At 54.6% G+C, this 13,561-nt stretch overlaps 1 protein-coding gene across 1 annotated transcript in view; it reads right to left on the bottom strand.

Annotated features, from left to right (window-relative positions):
* PTPRF (protein tyrosine phosphatase, receptor type, F) overlaps window positions 1–13,561 on the bottom strand; it is a 76,623-nt gene that overhangs the window by 19,976 nt on the left and 43,086 nt on the right. The window contains exons 17-18 of the mRNA XM_010147160.1: window positions 11,848–11,963; window positions 5,872–5,969 (exon numbers count right to left, since the gene is read on the bottom strand). Of these exons, the coding sequence (XP_010145462.1) occupies window positions 5,872–5,969; window positions 11,848–11,963 (214 nt within the window). The remainder of the gene's footprint in view (window positions 1–5,871; window positions 5,970–11,847; window positions 11,964–13,561) is intronic.

Here is a 13,561-nt window from a genome sequence, read left to right as displayed (position 1 = left end):
GGAACCCACTGGCCTGGCTCCCACGGCCCCTGCACACTCCTCTGCCCACGCACAGAGCCCTCCCAGCGAGCTCACGGCTCTCGGGGACACCGTTTTGTTCAGGCACCTACGTTCTGTTTCCAGGACAGACTGCTCACCGGATCTGCCTGCTCTCCTCCGGCCGTGTGGCAGGGATGAGTGCTGCCCACCTAATGGTGGGGCTGCGCCGAGGGGCGATGGAAATGATCAAAGGCATGAAAAAATTAAGAGGAACAAAATGTGTAAGGAAGGACTTTGCTGTTTGGAGCAGTGATGCGCGAGGGGGGTTTTGATACTGGTCTAGTCAACCCGGAGCACGCTGAAGGAGAAGCACAAATAGGCAAACTAAGGAGGAAAATACACCAATGCTTATTAAAGACATAAATAATGCTTCTTCTTCAAAAAAGTGGCTTCAGTCTGCACAGCCAGCCCGTGCAGAGAGCCGGCTAGCTGGCAGTGGAAAGAGTTATTTCCTGGGGGGAGACAAGGCTGCCAAGAGCCCCCAGAACCAAGGAGGAGCATCAAGGTGTTGCCATTAGGGTTAATTGCTTTGACGTGCAACGAGGATGTGCAAAAATGGTCTAATCAGCAGCAGCCTCTTAAGAGGGCAAACAGGTGAGAAAGTCAGAAGTAATACAGCACCTGAGTGCAAAGAGGTTCTAATTAAATACTCCTGCAAATTAGTGACTCATTTAGAAGTAAAATGATTTAATTTAAACTCTGGTGATGAATTAATGTACACCTGTTCCCCCCTTTAAGGCAAACAAATGAGTAAATAAATGGGAGGATGATAGGCTTACAGGGGGTGGTGGTTGGCAAGTCTTGTGCCACCTCTGCAGCCCCTGACTATGGCAGCACTGCCCTGGCTCCCCACCTTGCTCCACAACTGCCTGGGTGCTGGGAGTCTGCTCTTGTTCCTTTCTGGGGCTCAGGGGAATCACTGCTTCATACCAAAACTTGATCAGAGTAATACTTTCAACTCATTCTTCCTAGAAAGCAGAAGGGCTGGGAAATTGGAAGGAAATGAGCCAGGAATAAACTTAAAAGCACCATGACTTTTAGTTTTGCTTTGCTTTTAAAGTGACAGGGGAGATGTTGTGAGACAGCAAGTGCAAATTAAGAAAAAGCCCAATTAGCAAAACTCCTCCTTCCCAGCATGGAAGTGCAAGGAGCAATCTCTCCAAAGCAGCTCAGGGATCCCTGCTGCTACTGCCATCAACATAAAGACAGAGCCAGACCACTGAAACGGGATTGGAAAAAGGCTCTTTCCTCGACAGACGTGAGAGCACTTTACAAATGCCTTGAAAACATTCCTGGGTGCCAGTTTGACTCTCAGATACGGTCCACCTTGGGTTTGCTGCTCCTCTCCCTCAGTACAGCTCCAAAATCCCCTCGGCACGCTGCTGGCAGGCACGGGTAGCTGGGGCGGGCAGGCAGACCCCTGGGCAGCTTGGCTGGGCGCAGGGAGGGGAAGGCGCTCGGGCTGCGAGTGCTTCCCGGCCTCCTGTGGAATCAACCACATTAGCACAGGCATTGACCGCTGTCAATCCGCGCCGCGTCTCAAACGAGGACATAATGCGCTCCCAAATCAATCCCTGGCAGCGCTTCAGCCTTATTCTTATTACGGGAACGTGAGTGCTGCGTGCCCGCCAGGCAGCTTCCCGAATAGCCCATTACACCCACGACGTGCGGCTCCCCTGGTGCTATTGGGACCCCCTGGGGCTCACTGGCCCAGGGACCCCAGCGCCTCTCCCGCTGCTAAGCTGCCCTGCCAGGGCTGCAGGTGTGGGAGATGCGATGTCCTTGGTGCTTTAAGGGACATGCAGGCGAACGCAGGGTTTGGGCAGGCCGGCAGCGTTTCTGTCCATACAAAACTGTGGGGAAGGGGCTGCAGCCTCCCCGCTGCACCGGGAAGCAGAAGCACAGTCAAATCCAATGCACAATCTGGAGATTATCAAGGACCAACGTTCCAGGCAGTGACACGCTGCCTGGCTCTCATCACCTCCAGCCTGCTCTGCTCCCAGGAGCTGTCTGCCGGAGGGACATGCCAAAAGGCCTGGGCTTGAGGGGCAATGGCCACAACTGCAGTTTGCAAAGAAAAAATGTTCCCCTGGGAATGTGGTGCAGGATCTAGCCCAGGAACGGAAGCAGCCCTGGTTGGGGCCGGTCTGTCCTGTGTTTGCTAACAGCAACAAAGGGGAGAGCAGCACTGGGTGTGAGATGCGGTGTGCACGTGCGTGGGTTTGTGCCAGCGCGGGTACCCCCATCCGAGGGCAGGATCCTGCCCCATGTCCCCAGGCTGCAGCATGGGAAGGTGGCCCACAGGAGGAGCTCCAACACCGCTGCAGCGCCTGCCACAGCCCGCAGATAAATAATTAAGGGGCTCAGCCTCCCTTCGACTTATTTAATTCCATTAACCCCACACTGTAAATTCCCTATAATTCTCACGGTGCACTAAAAATGAAATACACTCCTGGTGCGGCCGAGCCAGGAGCTGCTGCCAGACCCTGCACTCTGCTCCACCCAGCTCCGCTACCCACCCGGGAGAGTGTGCCATGCCCCACACCGGAGCAGTGGGAATGGTGCCTGCAGGCGGCACAGCTCCCAGCACCCCCCGTTCAACCTCTCCAGGGGTACCAGCAGGCCCACCTGGGATCACTCCGGACCCGGCGGGATGAGGATAACCCGCAGCTCGTGGGGTTTCCCATCGTTACAGCCAGCACATAGCTCTCTTTGTGCCAGCTTTGCTGCACGGGCTACTCGGCCTGGCAAACTGGTGTGAGTGATATTATTTGTTCTCTGACCTGTGGGAACGGAGGCCAGAGGGCTTTAAGGAATCCCTGCCACCCTCCCTGCTCATGCAGGGAGGTGCTGACAGGTCTTGTTTTGTGTCACCTGTGTCTAGGTGACCCTGCTATCGCTTGCACAACCGCGGCAAGCGCCAGACTGATGGCTCTGGGCAGCTGGCCTCAGTGGTTAGAAGTGCTGTTAAATATTTGCTCTCTGCCTGCCACGCCACCGCTCCAGGAACGTGAGCCATCTATAAACAGCCCTGCACCCCACGGAGATGCTAGGCTGCTCTGCTAAAACACTTAAAATGCAACAATCCCAAAGCACAGGCAGACAGCAAATGGGCCTGGGGGGTTTCACCTGTAATGCCTTGGTCCCGCTGCTCCCCATGCTCAGCTGTGCTATGCCCAGTCTGGCCACTATCACACCAGAGGGAAACAGGGATGGGGCCTCCATCTTTCGAAATGCTGGGTCACCACTCAGCTCTGGGTAGGTCTGGGGCTCACACAGTCCCAAGGTGAGTGACTGTATCCTCTCTTAATGGCTGCAATTGCACAGAATTTGGCGAGCTGTGGTTCTCTGCCTCTCGCCGTGCTGGGAAGCACAAGGTCCCACAGGGGGCTGCTCCCTTCCCACCTCCGCTATTTCCACATCCACGCTGCGGATTACCTTACTCAGCAGCACATGCCGTGACCATCCTGCCTTCCAGCCCTCCCACCACAGGCCCCAAAGAGAGATGATACCATGCCAGACCTGCACACACAGGGACCGGGCTGAGAGCAGACCCATCGCCGCAGCAATCCTGCACAGGCAGCTGCCATTCCCTGCCAACTCAGCCCAGGATTTTTCTCACTGGCATCTCAAATTGGGAAATGACTGTGTGGTCCACACATGACAAAAAGGGGCAACCAATTCTGCCTGGGGTCTATCCTAGTACCAAACACCATATGAGCCTGTCATGTTCAGTAATTTCTAGCTGATGAGGACTCAAATGCAGCAGAATCCAGGGGAAAAAAATTACATGCAACAATCAGCTACTTAATAGCTGCTTCAACATGAAAAGTACAACTGATTGGTGCTCTCAACCAGCCATGATATTCTAAAGAAAAAGAAATGAGAAGAGAGAGGCTCATGAAAACAGCTATGAGAATTTACTTAACGCTCATTTTTTCCGAAACAGTTCCCGCAGCTCAGTACGAGGCTGCAGGCTCCAACTGGCACAGGCCTACTGCGAGGACGGGAGCGCACAGGCACGGGATCCCGCCGACTCCTCACCATGTGGCAGAGGCACAGTCAGCCCGTAGCGCAGGGGACAGCCCTGCTCAACGTTTGGGCTGGACTCCTAACAAAAGGCCCAAGGCAGGCAGATGTGACGGCACACCTCGGCACCACGGGCAGGACATACATGAACACACAGGTAACTGCACGGCAGCACATTATTTCTCTAAACATCGCCTACACTGCGGTGTAACGCTGTAGCTGCTGAAAGCTCAGCTCTTCCCTGGTCTAGGCAGCAGTACGCAGAGGGATGGCAAACCCTCCGCTTGGCAGCCTGAAGCAGAAAAGAGCTCTGTATCTTCCTCAGGTACATGCAGCACACCCTTTGAACTAGCTGGAATTCATCCCTTACCTTCTCAGCAGAGATCTGCTTTCCCTTCCCTGGCATATATAATCCTACCTCGTGGGCAAATGTTCTGATCTCATCTCATAAATCAGTGTAGGTACGCTGCAGGAAGGGGAGGCCACAGGCACAGGCAGATTACAATTCAAACAGAAGTGATAACGCATGCAAAGGACACTTCCCAAATTTATTCCCTCTTTAATACTAGCGGAGGGTTTATTTACAAGTTCCCTGCAGCTCAAGAGGGTCCTGCATGTAAGCACAGGAAAACATATATCCTGCCACTGCTGATCTCACAGCTGCTGGGGAACTTTCCCCAACTTCACAAGTTTTCAACCTCATCAGCCAGCCCGGAGAGTGGTGAGAACCGCAAGGCAGCCCATGCGCAGGTCAGCACCTTCCCCGCCACATGTGCTCCCCTTGGCAAGCTCCCTGCAGGGGAGGATGGGATGGAGGGGTCTGGCTGGGAGAAGTGCAGCGCAGGATGGGGGCGTTCATCAAACGCCCAGTGTGTGAGTGAGCAAAGGCAGCATCGGTGACAGGAGTGGACAGTACCTCTCCGGGGGCTCCACTGGAGACACGGAGGAGGGTGGGAGTGCGATTCAGCAGCGCGGGGGAGTTTGCAGCTCAGGATTGCAGGGCACAGGCTGAGGGAGCTCCATGCAGGGAGGGGAGCTGGGATTGCTCCAGGGCAGTGGGACACTGGTGACAGAGATGCTGAATGGCACAGGCTAATGGCAGCACAGCCAAGCAGTGTGCAGGGGGGCTCCACTGGAGACACGGAGGAGGGTGGGAGTGCGATTCAGCAGCGCGGGGGAGTTTGCAGCTCAGGATTGCAGGGCACAGGCTGAGGGAGCTCCATGCAGGGAGGGGAGCTGGGATTGCTCCAGGGCAGTGGGACACTGGTGACAGAGATGCTGAATGGCACAGGCTAATGGCAGCACAGCCAAGCAGTGTGCAGGGGGAGAGTTGAATGAAAACCCAAATGTGCTTGTCAGCAGCGGACGATGGCGCACAAAGCAAAGCTTTGACTGCAGATGGAAGCGAGGGGCATGGGATGCTGTGGACTGAAATACCTCAGCCAACCTGCACGGACGGCAGCCCTCGCAGACCAAAACAACAACATAAACAGCCACAGCCCGGGCGGGTGGACGCAGGCTCCCGTTCACTCCTAAGACTGTAAGCATGGTGGGAGCATGGCAGGCTGCTGTGCGTTCAGCTGCAAGGCCTTTTCCTTGTACCAGCTAGGCTTCAGCCGCTGAAGGCAGGTTCCCACTGCTCTGGGGCTGGCAGGGAGAGCTGGCAGGCTCCCAGGCCTGGCTCGGGGCCTGAGCAGGCCATGCCAGTGCGGGGGAGGCACAGCTCAGCTTCCAAGCCCTCAGCGCTGGGGGTCCCAGCCAGCATCGCTCTGCCCCCCCCGCCCGGCACGCTCTCACGCTCACCTCATACTCCTGGGAGAACTTCAGCCCGTCGTTGGCTTTCAGCCTGTCGATGTTGTCGGCGAGGTCCGTCACAGGGATGGGGGGGTGGTCGCGCATGCCTGCGAGCGAGACAAGGAGGGAGGAGGGAGAGGAAAACGGTTATGGCTCTGCACGGCTGAGGAAGGCTTGCCAACAGCATGTGCACAGCAAACCCGAAAGGTAGGTGCAAGGCGGACACGTGTGACTAGGTGAAGCGCTGGGCGGGATGGATGGGAAGTCGGCGAGGTCACACGGCATGCTGCACGCACTCTCAGAGCACACGGTTCAGTGAAACGAAAAGAAAGGTGATGTGCGGAATGTGCATGACCGGGTGAGCATGCTCGGACAGTACAGCCACCGGGCACACAGAGCAGGCCACGCAGTGGGCAGGGGCTGGGCAAGCCCCCGGCAGGAACGGGCCGAGGAGACGCTGTCGATGTGCTTCCTGGGCTCACGCACGGGCTGAAGTTGAACACACCGATTCCCTGGTGCTCTCACCACCAAGGGCTGAGGCTGATCCTCTTGCTTACCCCTAACAATGGCGTTAGCCAAAAAGAAACTCGCCCAGACCTGCAACAGGGGAAACTTCTGTAGCATATGTATGCAGCCTTTTGGGTAGGCAGATGTTGCCCCAGCCCCTGGGGAGCTGGAGAAAGATGGGAAGGGCCCCGTGGGGGAACAGCTACTCCCCTGGTCGGAGACTACGCAACTTGCTGAGAGCTGAGGAGCAGCTCTGCCTGCAGCTGCGTAACTCAGTGCTTTTCAGTGGTGCTCCAGAGGCAGAGCCAGCTCCAGGGCCCAAAATCCAGCTCCACTGGGCTGGCTCGTGCAAGGCACCATGTGCACTGACATGCCCTACAGCAGCTCCCAGAAGGCTGCTGCGAGCTGGGATGCAGCTCAAGCCATGGCAGAAGTCTTGCCCTGTCTAATGCAGGGATGCCCAGTATGGTTCACACTGGGCACAGCCCAAGCCCTACTCAGGGGAGAGGCCCAGAGGAGGGGATCCCACAGATCCCGCACAGAGGGCAGGTACTGGGCAGGTGCACATGTGGGACAGGGAGGAGCCCTGCTGTGGCACTGGGATTCAGGGCTCAACCATCACCACCTCATTCTCTGATTTTTTTTAATGTGGCTATGAAACATCTCATCCAAGACTGGCTCATCCAAATCCCAAGGCTCGTGACTCCATCAGCTGCTTTGTGCATTTCCCAGAAACCCCACATGGGTAATAATGATTATTAATAGGCTGAAACTGTTGATTCACACCCAAGGAGACAGTCTGGAACATGGCCAGGAGCTTCTCAATTGCTCAGGAGCCTGAACGCTGCCGCAGATGGCAGCAATGGGCCGCTGAGGTGATGGAGCAGTCCCCAGGCTGGGTATGTGCATTTTACACAGTGGTGAAAAGTCACTAGGTGTTACACCGCAGCCGCTGCACAGCAGGGCTCCTCGCACCTCTGCTGAAAGCATCTGACTGCTTCATATGGGCAAGACCTGATCCAACACACACTCGTCCTTCTATCACTTGACAGCACAGAGCTATCCACAGATGGCCTGAGAGCACACGGACAGATGGAGGAGGAAAGATTCCTCTTCTGCCTTGTGCCGAGTTCCTCCTGCAAATGGTTCTCTGCCACTTCACCCATCAGGATCCCTGAGGTGGCTGAGCAGACCCACAGACGGTGCTCTGATTTCTGCACAATGTGCTCACTGATGCCAGAGCTAGAGCTCCAGAGGCTGTGGCTCAGGAGGAGCCTTTGCAGTGTGGAGCTGTTCCTGATGAGCAACTGAATGAGGAGAGCAGTGTGGGACAAAGGCAGACATGTGGGGTTGAAAGAACAGAGAGGCTGGAATGTAGCCACAGTATGTGCTTATCCCAACACGGTTATGTATGAAGTACGGCAAAGCCACGGACCGCAGCAGAGCTGCAGACACTCATCTCTGCTGAGAAACACAAGGGGGTCTCTCCAAACGTCAGTTTTGCTGACCAAAGGAATGTTGCAGCCATGAAGGAGCTGCAAGAGCAGATGGGGAGAAAACAGGTGACTGGTATCCCATCATGGTGAACCCAGACAGCAGGACAGGACATTTGTGCACACTACCAGGACACTACCAGCTCTTCCAATAACTGGCAAGAGGACACTGAGCTCTCCACCAGACTAGAAGGGCTCAGAGGTCTCACGATGTCTGCAGGGCCACAGACTGCAAAGCCCTTGGCTCTGCTCCTGGGGGAAGCATCTATCATCCTATGTAATTCTCCCACTGCTGGGTGCACACGCAGATGCCTTGTGCATCAAGCAGCAGGGAGGACAGGCTTTTATGGTTGTTTGAGAGTGAACCTGAAGCTCACAAGACAAGAGATAAAGGGGCAGTTACAGCCATAGTCCTGGTACTACTCCCTCCAATCTGCTAGAGCAGCAGTCCCTCTGCTCTGTGCCTGGGACTCGGATGCCAACACTGACAAGCGGGCCAACTGCACGGCAGTTCCAAGAAGGTATCCTTGGCATCCTTCTGCCTAACTCCATGGCACAGGTGACCCAGTCTAGGGAAGCCAGTTCGCCTGAGGCAGGAGGAGAGTGTGTTCAACCGCTGGGTTGCAGAGCACCCTTCAATTTGTCCATTAGGTTTTTTTTTAGCTGGCCACCCTCTACAGAATGGCCAAGGCTACCTGTGCCCACGCAGGGCCAGCCGCAGATCCAGTGGCACAGCAGAGCCTAGCATGGCACTGCAAAGGTGCCGGAGGCCTGGGAGCAGGCAAAGGGCTGCTGCAGGAGCCTCCTGACAGCCCAGCACCCGGGGCCTTCCCTTCTGCACCGTGCTCTGGTGAGCTGCTGTAGAGCCGTGCAAACAGTACCCGAGTTTGGCCACACACCATGTCAGAAAGTAAAATCACTGCTGTTCTACAGTCTGCTGTGAGTGAGGGTGACCTTCATGACAGTGAAACAAAAATTACAGAGACGAGAGAGAAAGGAAAAGAAAAAGCAAAAGGTGTCAAAAGGTAAATACAGGAGTTAAAACTAACTTGAGATATTCGGGCAACTGGGGACACTGGCACCTGCAAAGAAAAGAAACGGGGCAAGAACAGAAATCCCATTAGCCTTTAGTCACCACCGCAGAGGTTCAGAAATGGAAAGACAAAGTGATGAAGGTGCAAAGGAAAGCACCACCTGTCACAGCACCAGGAGCCTCCCTCCTGCACAGGACCGTCTGCCTGGCCCCGGGGGCTGCTCTGCAGCTGGCCGTTACGCTCTAGGCTTTTGGCTCTGGCCAGCGCTGGCCCCGGATGCTGACACACACGTGGAGCTGGAGGTACTCACAGAGGAGTGAGCACACAGGTCATCTGATGCCACGAGCTACACTCCTCGCTGTGCACCACTGTCCGCGGCCCTGTGCCCAAGTGGGGCCAGCAAGGCCAGGCGGATGGCAGGCACAGGAGACATCTGTGCTGCTTGGTGCCAGGAGGAGTGCTCTCTGCCTCAGCAACCTCTGCCCAGTGCCCCTGAGCCTCCAGCTCACCCGCAGCTCATCAGCAGCACAACTCAGCCTTGTTTTATGGCGTACTGGGACGCTGCCCGGTCCCGTATCCGCTCAGCGACTGGGCACAGAAGCACATTAGTATAGGGAGGCTGACAGTGGGGGAAATAACCCTTATCTGAAGTAAAACCCACAAAAACGAGAAAGCTTAATATTTAATAACAGTAGCACGATTAATTATGCATTAAACAAGTTCTCCCTGCTCAGCAGACTCCAGCAGGGAGACCAGCTACTGAAGTGTGCAGGGCCAGTGGCCAGCACCTCTTGTCAGTGCATCCACACAGCACCGCTTCGACGTCAGGCAGGTGACAGGGGCAACAGCGTGGACCCACTGGGCTCGGTGGTTTTCATGCCTCCCCGTTAATGAGGACAAGCTCGTCAGGAGCTGAACAGTCATTTCTGGCTGCACAACACCTGCTTCTGCCCCACAGAGCCTCACAAGTGATGCAGGGGGGAAGAAGGAGGATGCAGCGCTGTTGTTCAGTGGGGGAGAGTTGGCTAGCAGAATCCCAGGGCACTGCTGCTGCCTCTAGGGAGCTGGGTGCTTTGCGTTGTTTTTCTCTCTCTAGAGAGCTCTGCAAACTTTCTGGATGAGCCAGTGTCTTTGGCTTATCCTTAGGGCCAGGCAGGAAAAGAAAATTTCCAGGATCCCTTTCCTCTCTGATGGCAGCTCTTGACCGTTCCTACAGATCTAGCTGTAGGATTCCCTCATTGCAAACACCCGATCTCTTGTTGGAGATGGGAGCAGATGCAAGCCTGACCTGTGACACTCCTCCATCCAATGTAAACCACAAGCATAGAGCAAAGATGGCTCTTGTGTCCCTGAGCAGTGGAGACATGTCACAGAGGCTTGTCTCCATGCACAGGCATCCTGGAGCAGCCCTTGCTCCTCCTCAAGCAGCTGCATGCTGCTGCTGCTGTGTGTGACCCCCTCACCTAATGCTGTTCCCAGTGATCCGCCTGTTGGGATGTTCTTCCTCCAGCGCAGGTGCCTCCCTTGCTCCCACAGCATTTCCCTCCCATGCTGCCACACCACACTGGTCTGTGTTGTGCCAATTAACGGGCCAGGTCTGCTGCAGATGCGCAGTTAGCGCATCTCCCCCGGAGGGAGTTCCCTCCCATGCTGCCACACCACACTGGTCTGTGTTGTGCCAATTAACGGGCCAGGTCTGCTGGCAACTGCCACACTGTCACTGCACCCTACCCGTGAGATCTGCCATCGGCCCTGCTGGGGAGATGCGCTAACTGCGGATCTGGCACGGAGGGAGATGTGCTGGTGAAGCCCACCCCAGGTCTGAGCCAGACTGCAGTGAGTGGCAACAGGAAAGGCTTCTCTTACCCTCCCTCCCAGACACAGCAGGTCTACATCAGGAAATGGTCCCTTCAAAACTCTCCAGTTAGATGAAAGCTCTTAGATGAATGAGCAGCAGGAGGAAAAGGAAGTAGGTTACAGACCAGGAGGAGCTGCAAGTTAGAAGAGAGCTGTATGTGCCTCATTTATCGCTGAACTGTTCCCTCCATCACAAAAGCCCAAGTGCTCCCCCACTTCATCTAGGCCTTGGGCTCTCTGAAAAGCTCTGGAGGAGTCGGGGTGAGCCTGTTTCCGATCGTTACAGTGACAAGTACTGTGCTTTCGGTGCCGTCAGAGACTGACACAAAGCAGCATCACAAGACCTTTCTGCAGTGCGAAGTACAGTTGCCTCCGCGGGCTGGCAAACCAGCTACACCCCAAGGCACTGCAGGCCAGTGTGGGCATGAGGAGATGCTCTGCAGCAAACAGTGGCATGCAGAAAGCAACAGCTGCTACTGAACTATCACCCTCTGCGCTGAGACCACTGAGACCAGCAGCACCCTTCCCTTGGCCACGGCACTGAACAGGGAGCAACGTAGGCTACTTCTCCTCACCCCTGGCTGAGCAGAGCAGGACAGTCAGCACACCAAAGATCCCGGGACAAAGCTGCTAGGACACCCTCAGCAGTATGAGGGCTGCCTGTACTTCCTGACCCTCCTGAGTTATGCCCCAGTGGTGCTCAGTGCTGAATCTCAGCCTGGACTGAGCCAGTGCGGCACCCGGGAGCAATGCAGACGCAGGACTTGCGAGCTTCTCCAAAATGCGTGGAGGCTCTTCCCAGCTCAGGACAACTGCAGTGAGCTTCACATAACATCTGACACACACCCCACAATCAGCTGTCCCCATCCAGGTCCCCCAGCTTTGCGTGCCTGCAGTGACAGGGCCAGGGAGAAAGATTTGCAAACCAGAGAGTGGACACCTGGATAACCTTGTTCAAAGCCCTCTCTGTGCCACTGCAACCAAGAAGGTACAGAGCTGCTGTGGGGGGAGGACTGCAACTCCTCCTCTGGCATGGGGACCTGGTGAAGGGGAACTGGAGGAGGTGGGGCACAAGGGGGTCAGCTGCTCCTTACCTGGAGTCTGGTAGTTGAGCCGCCTCATCTCAACCGGGTCAGAGGAGTGGGCCAAGAGCGAGTCTTTCAGGCCAATGGAGTGCTCATCCTTGGAAGAGGGGGAGTGTGCCCTTTTCCTATGGACAGAGAGGGCAGAGACAAGCAGGTGAGCTCTGGCAAAGACTGGCATGAATCCCCCTAGGAAAGAATATGGGTCCCTGCGTCCCAGATACCCAGCTCCATCCCAGGCTCTGGACAAGTCACATCCTCTTCTATGCCTCCAATTTCCCATCTATGAAACAGGAAGGATCATACGTGAGCAACAGCAGAGGTTTGATTAATGAGGCACTTTGAAATGTGATATTCTGCATAATAATTATTACAGAAAAAGCAGATAGATCCAAGATGATGTTTCCTCTTACTCTCTCTAGGAACTATTTCCTATAGTGGAAGGATATAATTTTTTTTCCCAAGTATTAGAAATATTTAAATATAGAATGCTGTAATATAATAGTATAAAGGCTCTTCAGGGTGTGTTTTATTGGGCCATTAATACATGTCTTGAATGGTTGAAGGCACCCAAGGCGTGTATTAATGGAACAATAAAATACACTGTTGTCTCTTCATGCTATATTTATGCCTAGAGCAATGCCACCACCTCAGGCTCTTGCTGGAATTCACAGGCAAAGCAGGGACAGATCCAATCAAAAAGTGGACAAATGAATATTATGGAAAATCTAATACTACAAGAAGGGTTTCTAGCAATTCTTTAAGTCCCGCTTCTTGCTCTGTATTACAGATAGAGTGGATATACCAAGGCAGTAGAGAGGGGTGTTTGGCAGGAGCAGGACAGCAGTACTCCCTTCGGCATCTGTGCTGACCCTGACACTTTCCCAACGTGCTGAGCCTGCAGCAATACAGAGCCTTTGTCTTTTGGCTACAGCCCCAAAATGGATTTTGCCTGATGTGAACCCCTCTGCTGACCTGATGTTTTCTGGAAGAGAGGGAGCTGCATCGCTGCTATTCTGCAGGAATGATATGACAATTACCATCCCGCAAATCGCAGGAGTCAGCTGCATCTCTGGATGGTGGTGACCCTGAGCCATGCACGATCAGAAACCGCTGCACAGGCACAGGGTGCTGTCACTCCAACAGGGAGCTGTGCGTGCTGCGCTGGCTCTAGTGGGAAGCAATTAGGGAAAATTCAGTGCATAAATCACAAGTGAAACCTGCATTCCCTCTCTGGCCCAGGCTGTGAACAAGCTCCATCTGCAGCCTGTGGCTGCATCAAACACCGGAGCTGTTCAACCTGGGGACCAGTTCCCAAGTCTTACACTACTCTGAGTCATCTCAACATCTCAGAAGCCCTCTAGCTGACTGGATGGAGACAAAAAAGACTGAGAGCATTGATAGAAAGAAAGGAAAATACATGGTAAACAAACAAAGCAGTGTTTCTCCTGTCAGGAGCACAGAGGGATGTGCCATGTGCTACTGTGTACCAGTCCCTGAGCCCTTGAGCAAAGTGGCCCAGCTTTTCTGGGCAATGGGCACAGCACATAATCAGTGTTAGCATCTCATTAGCCTAGTCAGGGCAACTGCTAAACAAACCTTCAGATCCCAAGCTATCCACTGCCACTCAGCTTCACTTCATTCCCACTGTAGATTTCACACTGAATATGATGCACCTTTGGGAGAAAACACCTCCAAAGAAAAGCTGACCGTAAAGAACTGTAGG

Source organism: Eurypyga helias, unplaced genomic scaffold (genome assembly GCF_000690775.1).
Source record: "Eurypyga helias isolate BGI_N326 unplaced genomic scaffold, ASM69077v1 scaffold9192, whole genome shotgun sequence".
NCBI lineage: Eukaryota > Metazoa > Chordata > Aves > Eurypygiformes > Eurypygidae > Eurypyga > Eurypyga helias.
The sequence above is the reverse complement of the archived record's forward strand: the minus strand, read 5'-3'. Positions and strand labels throughout refer to the sequence as shown.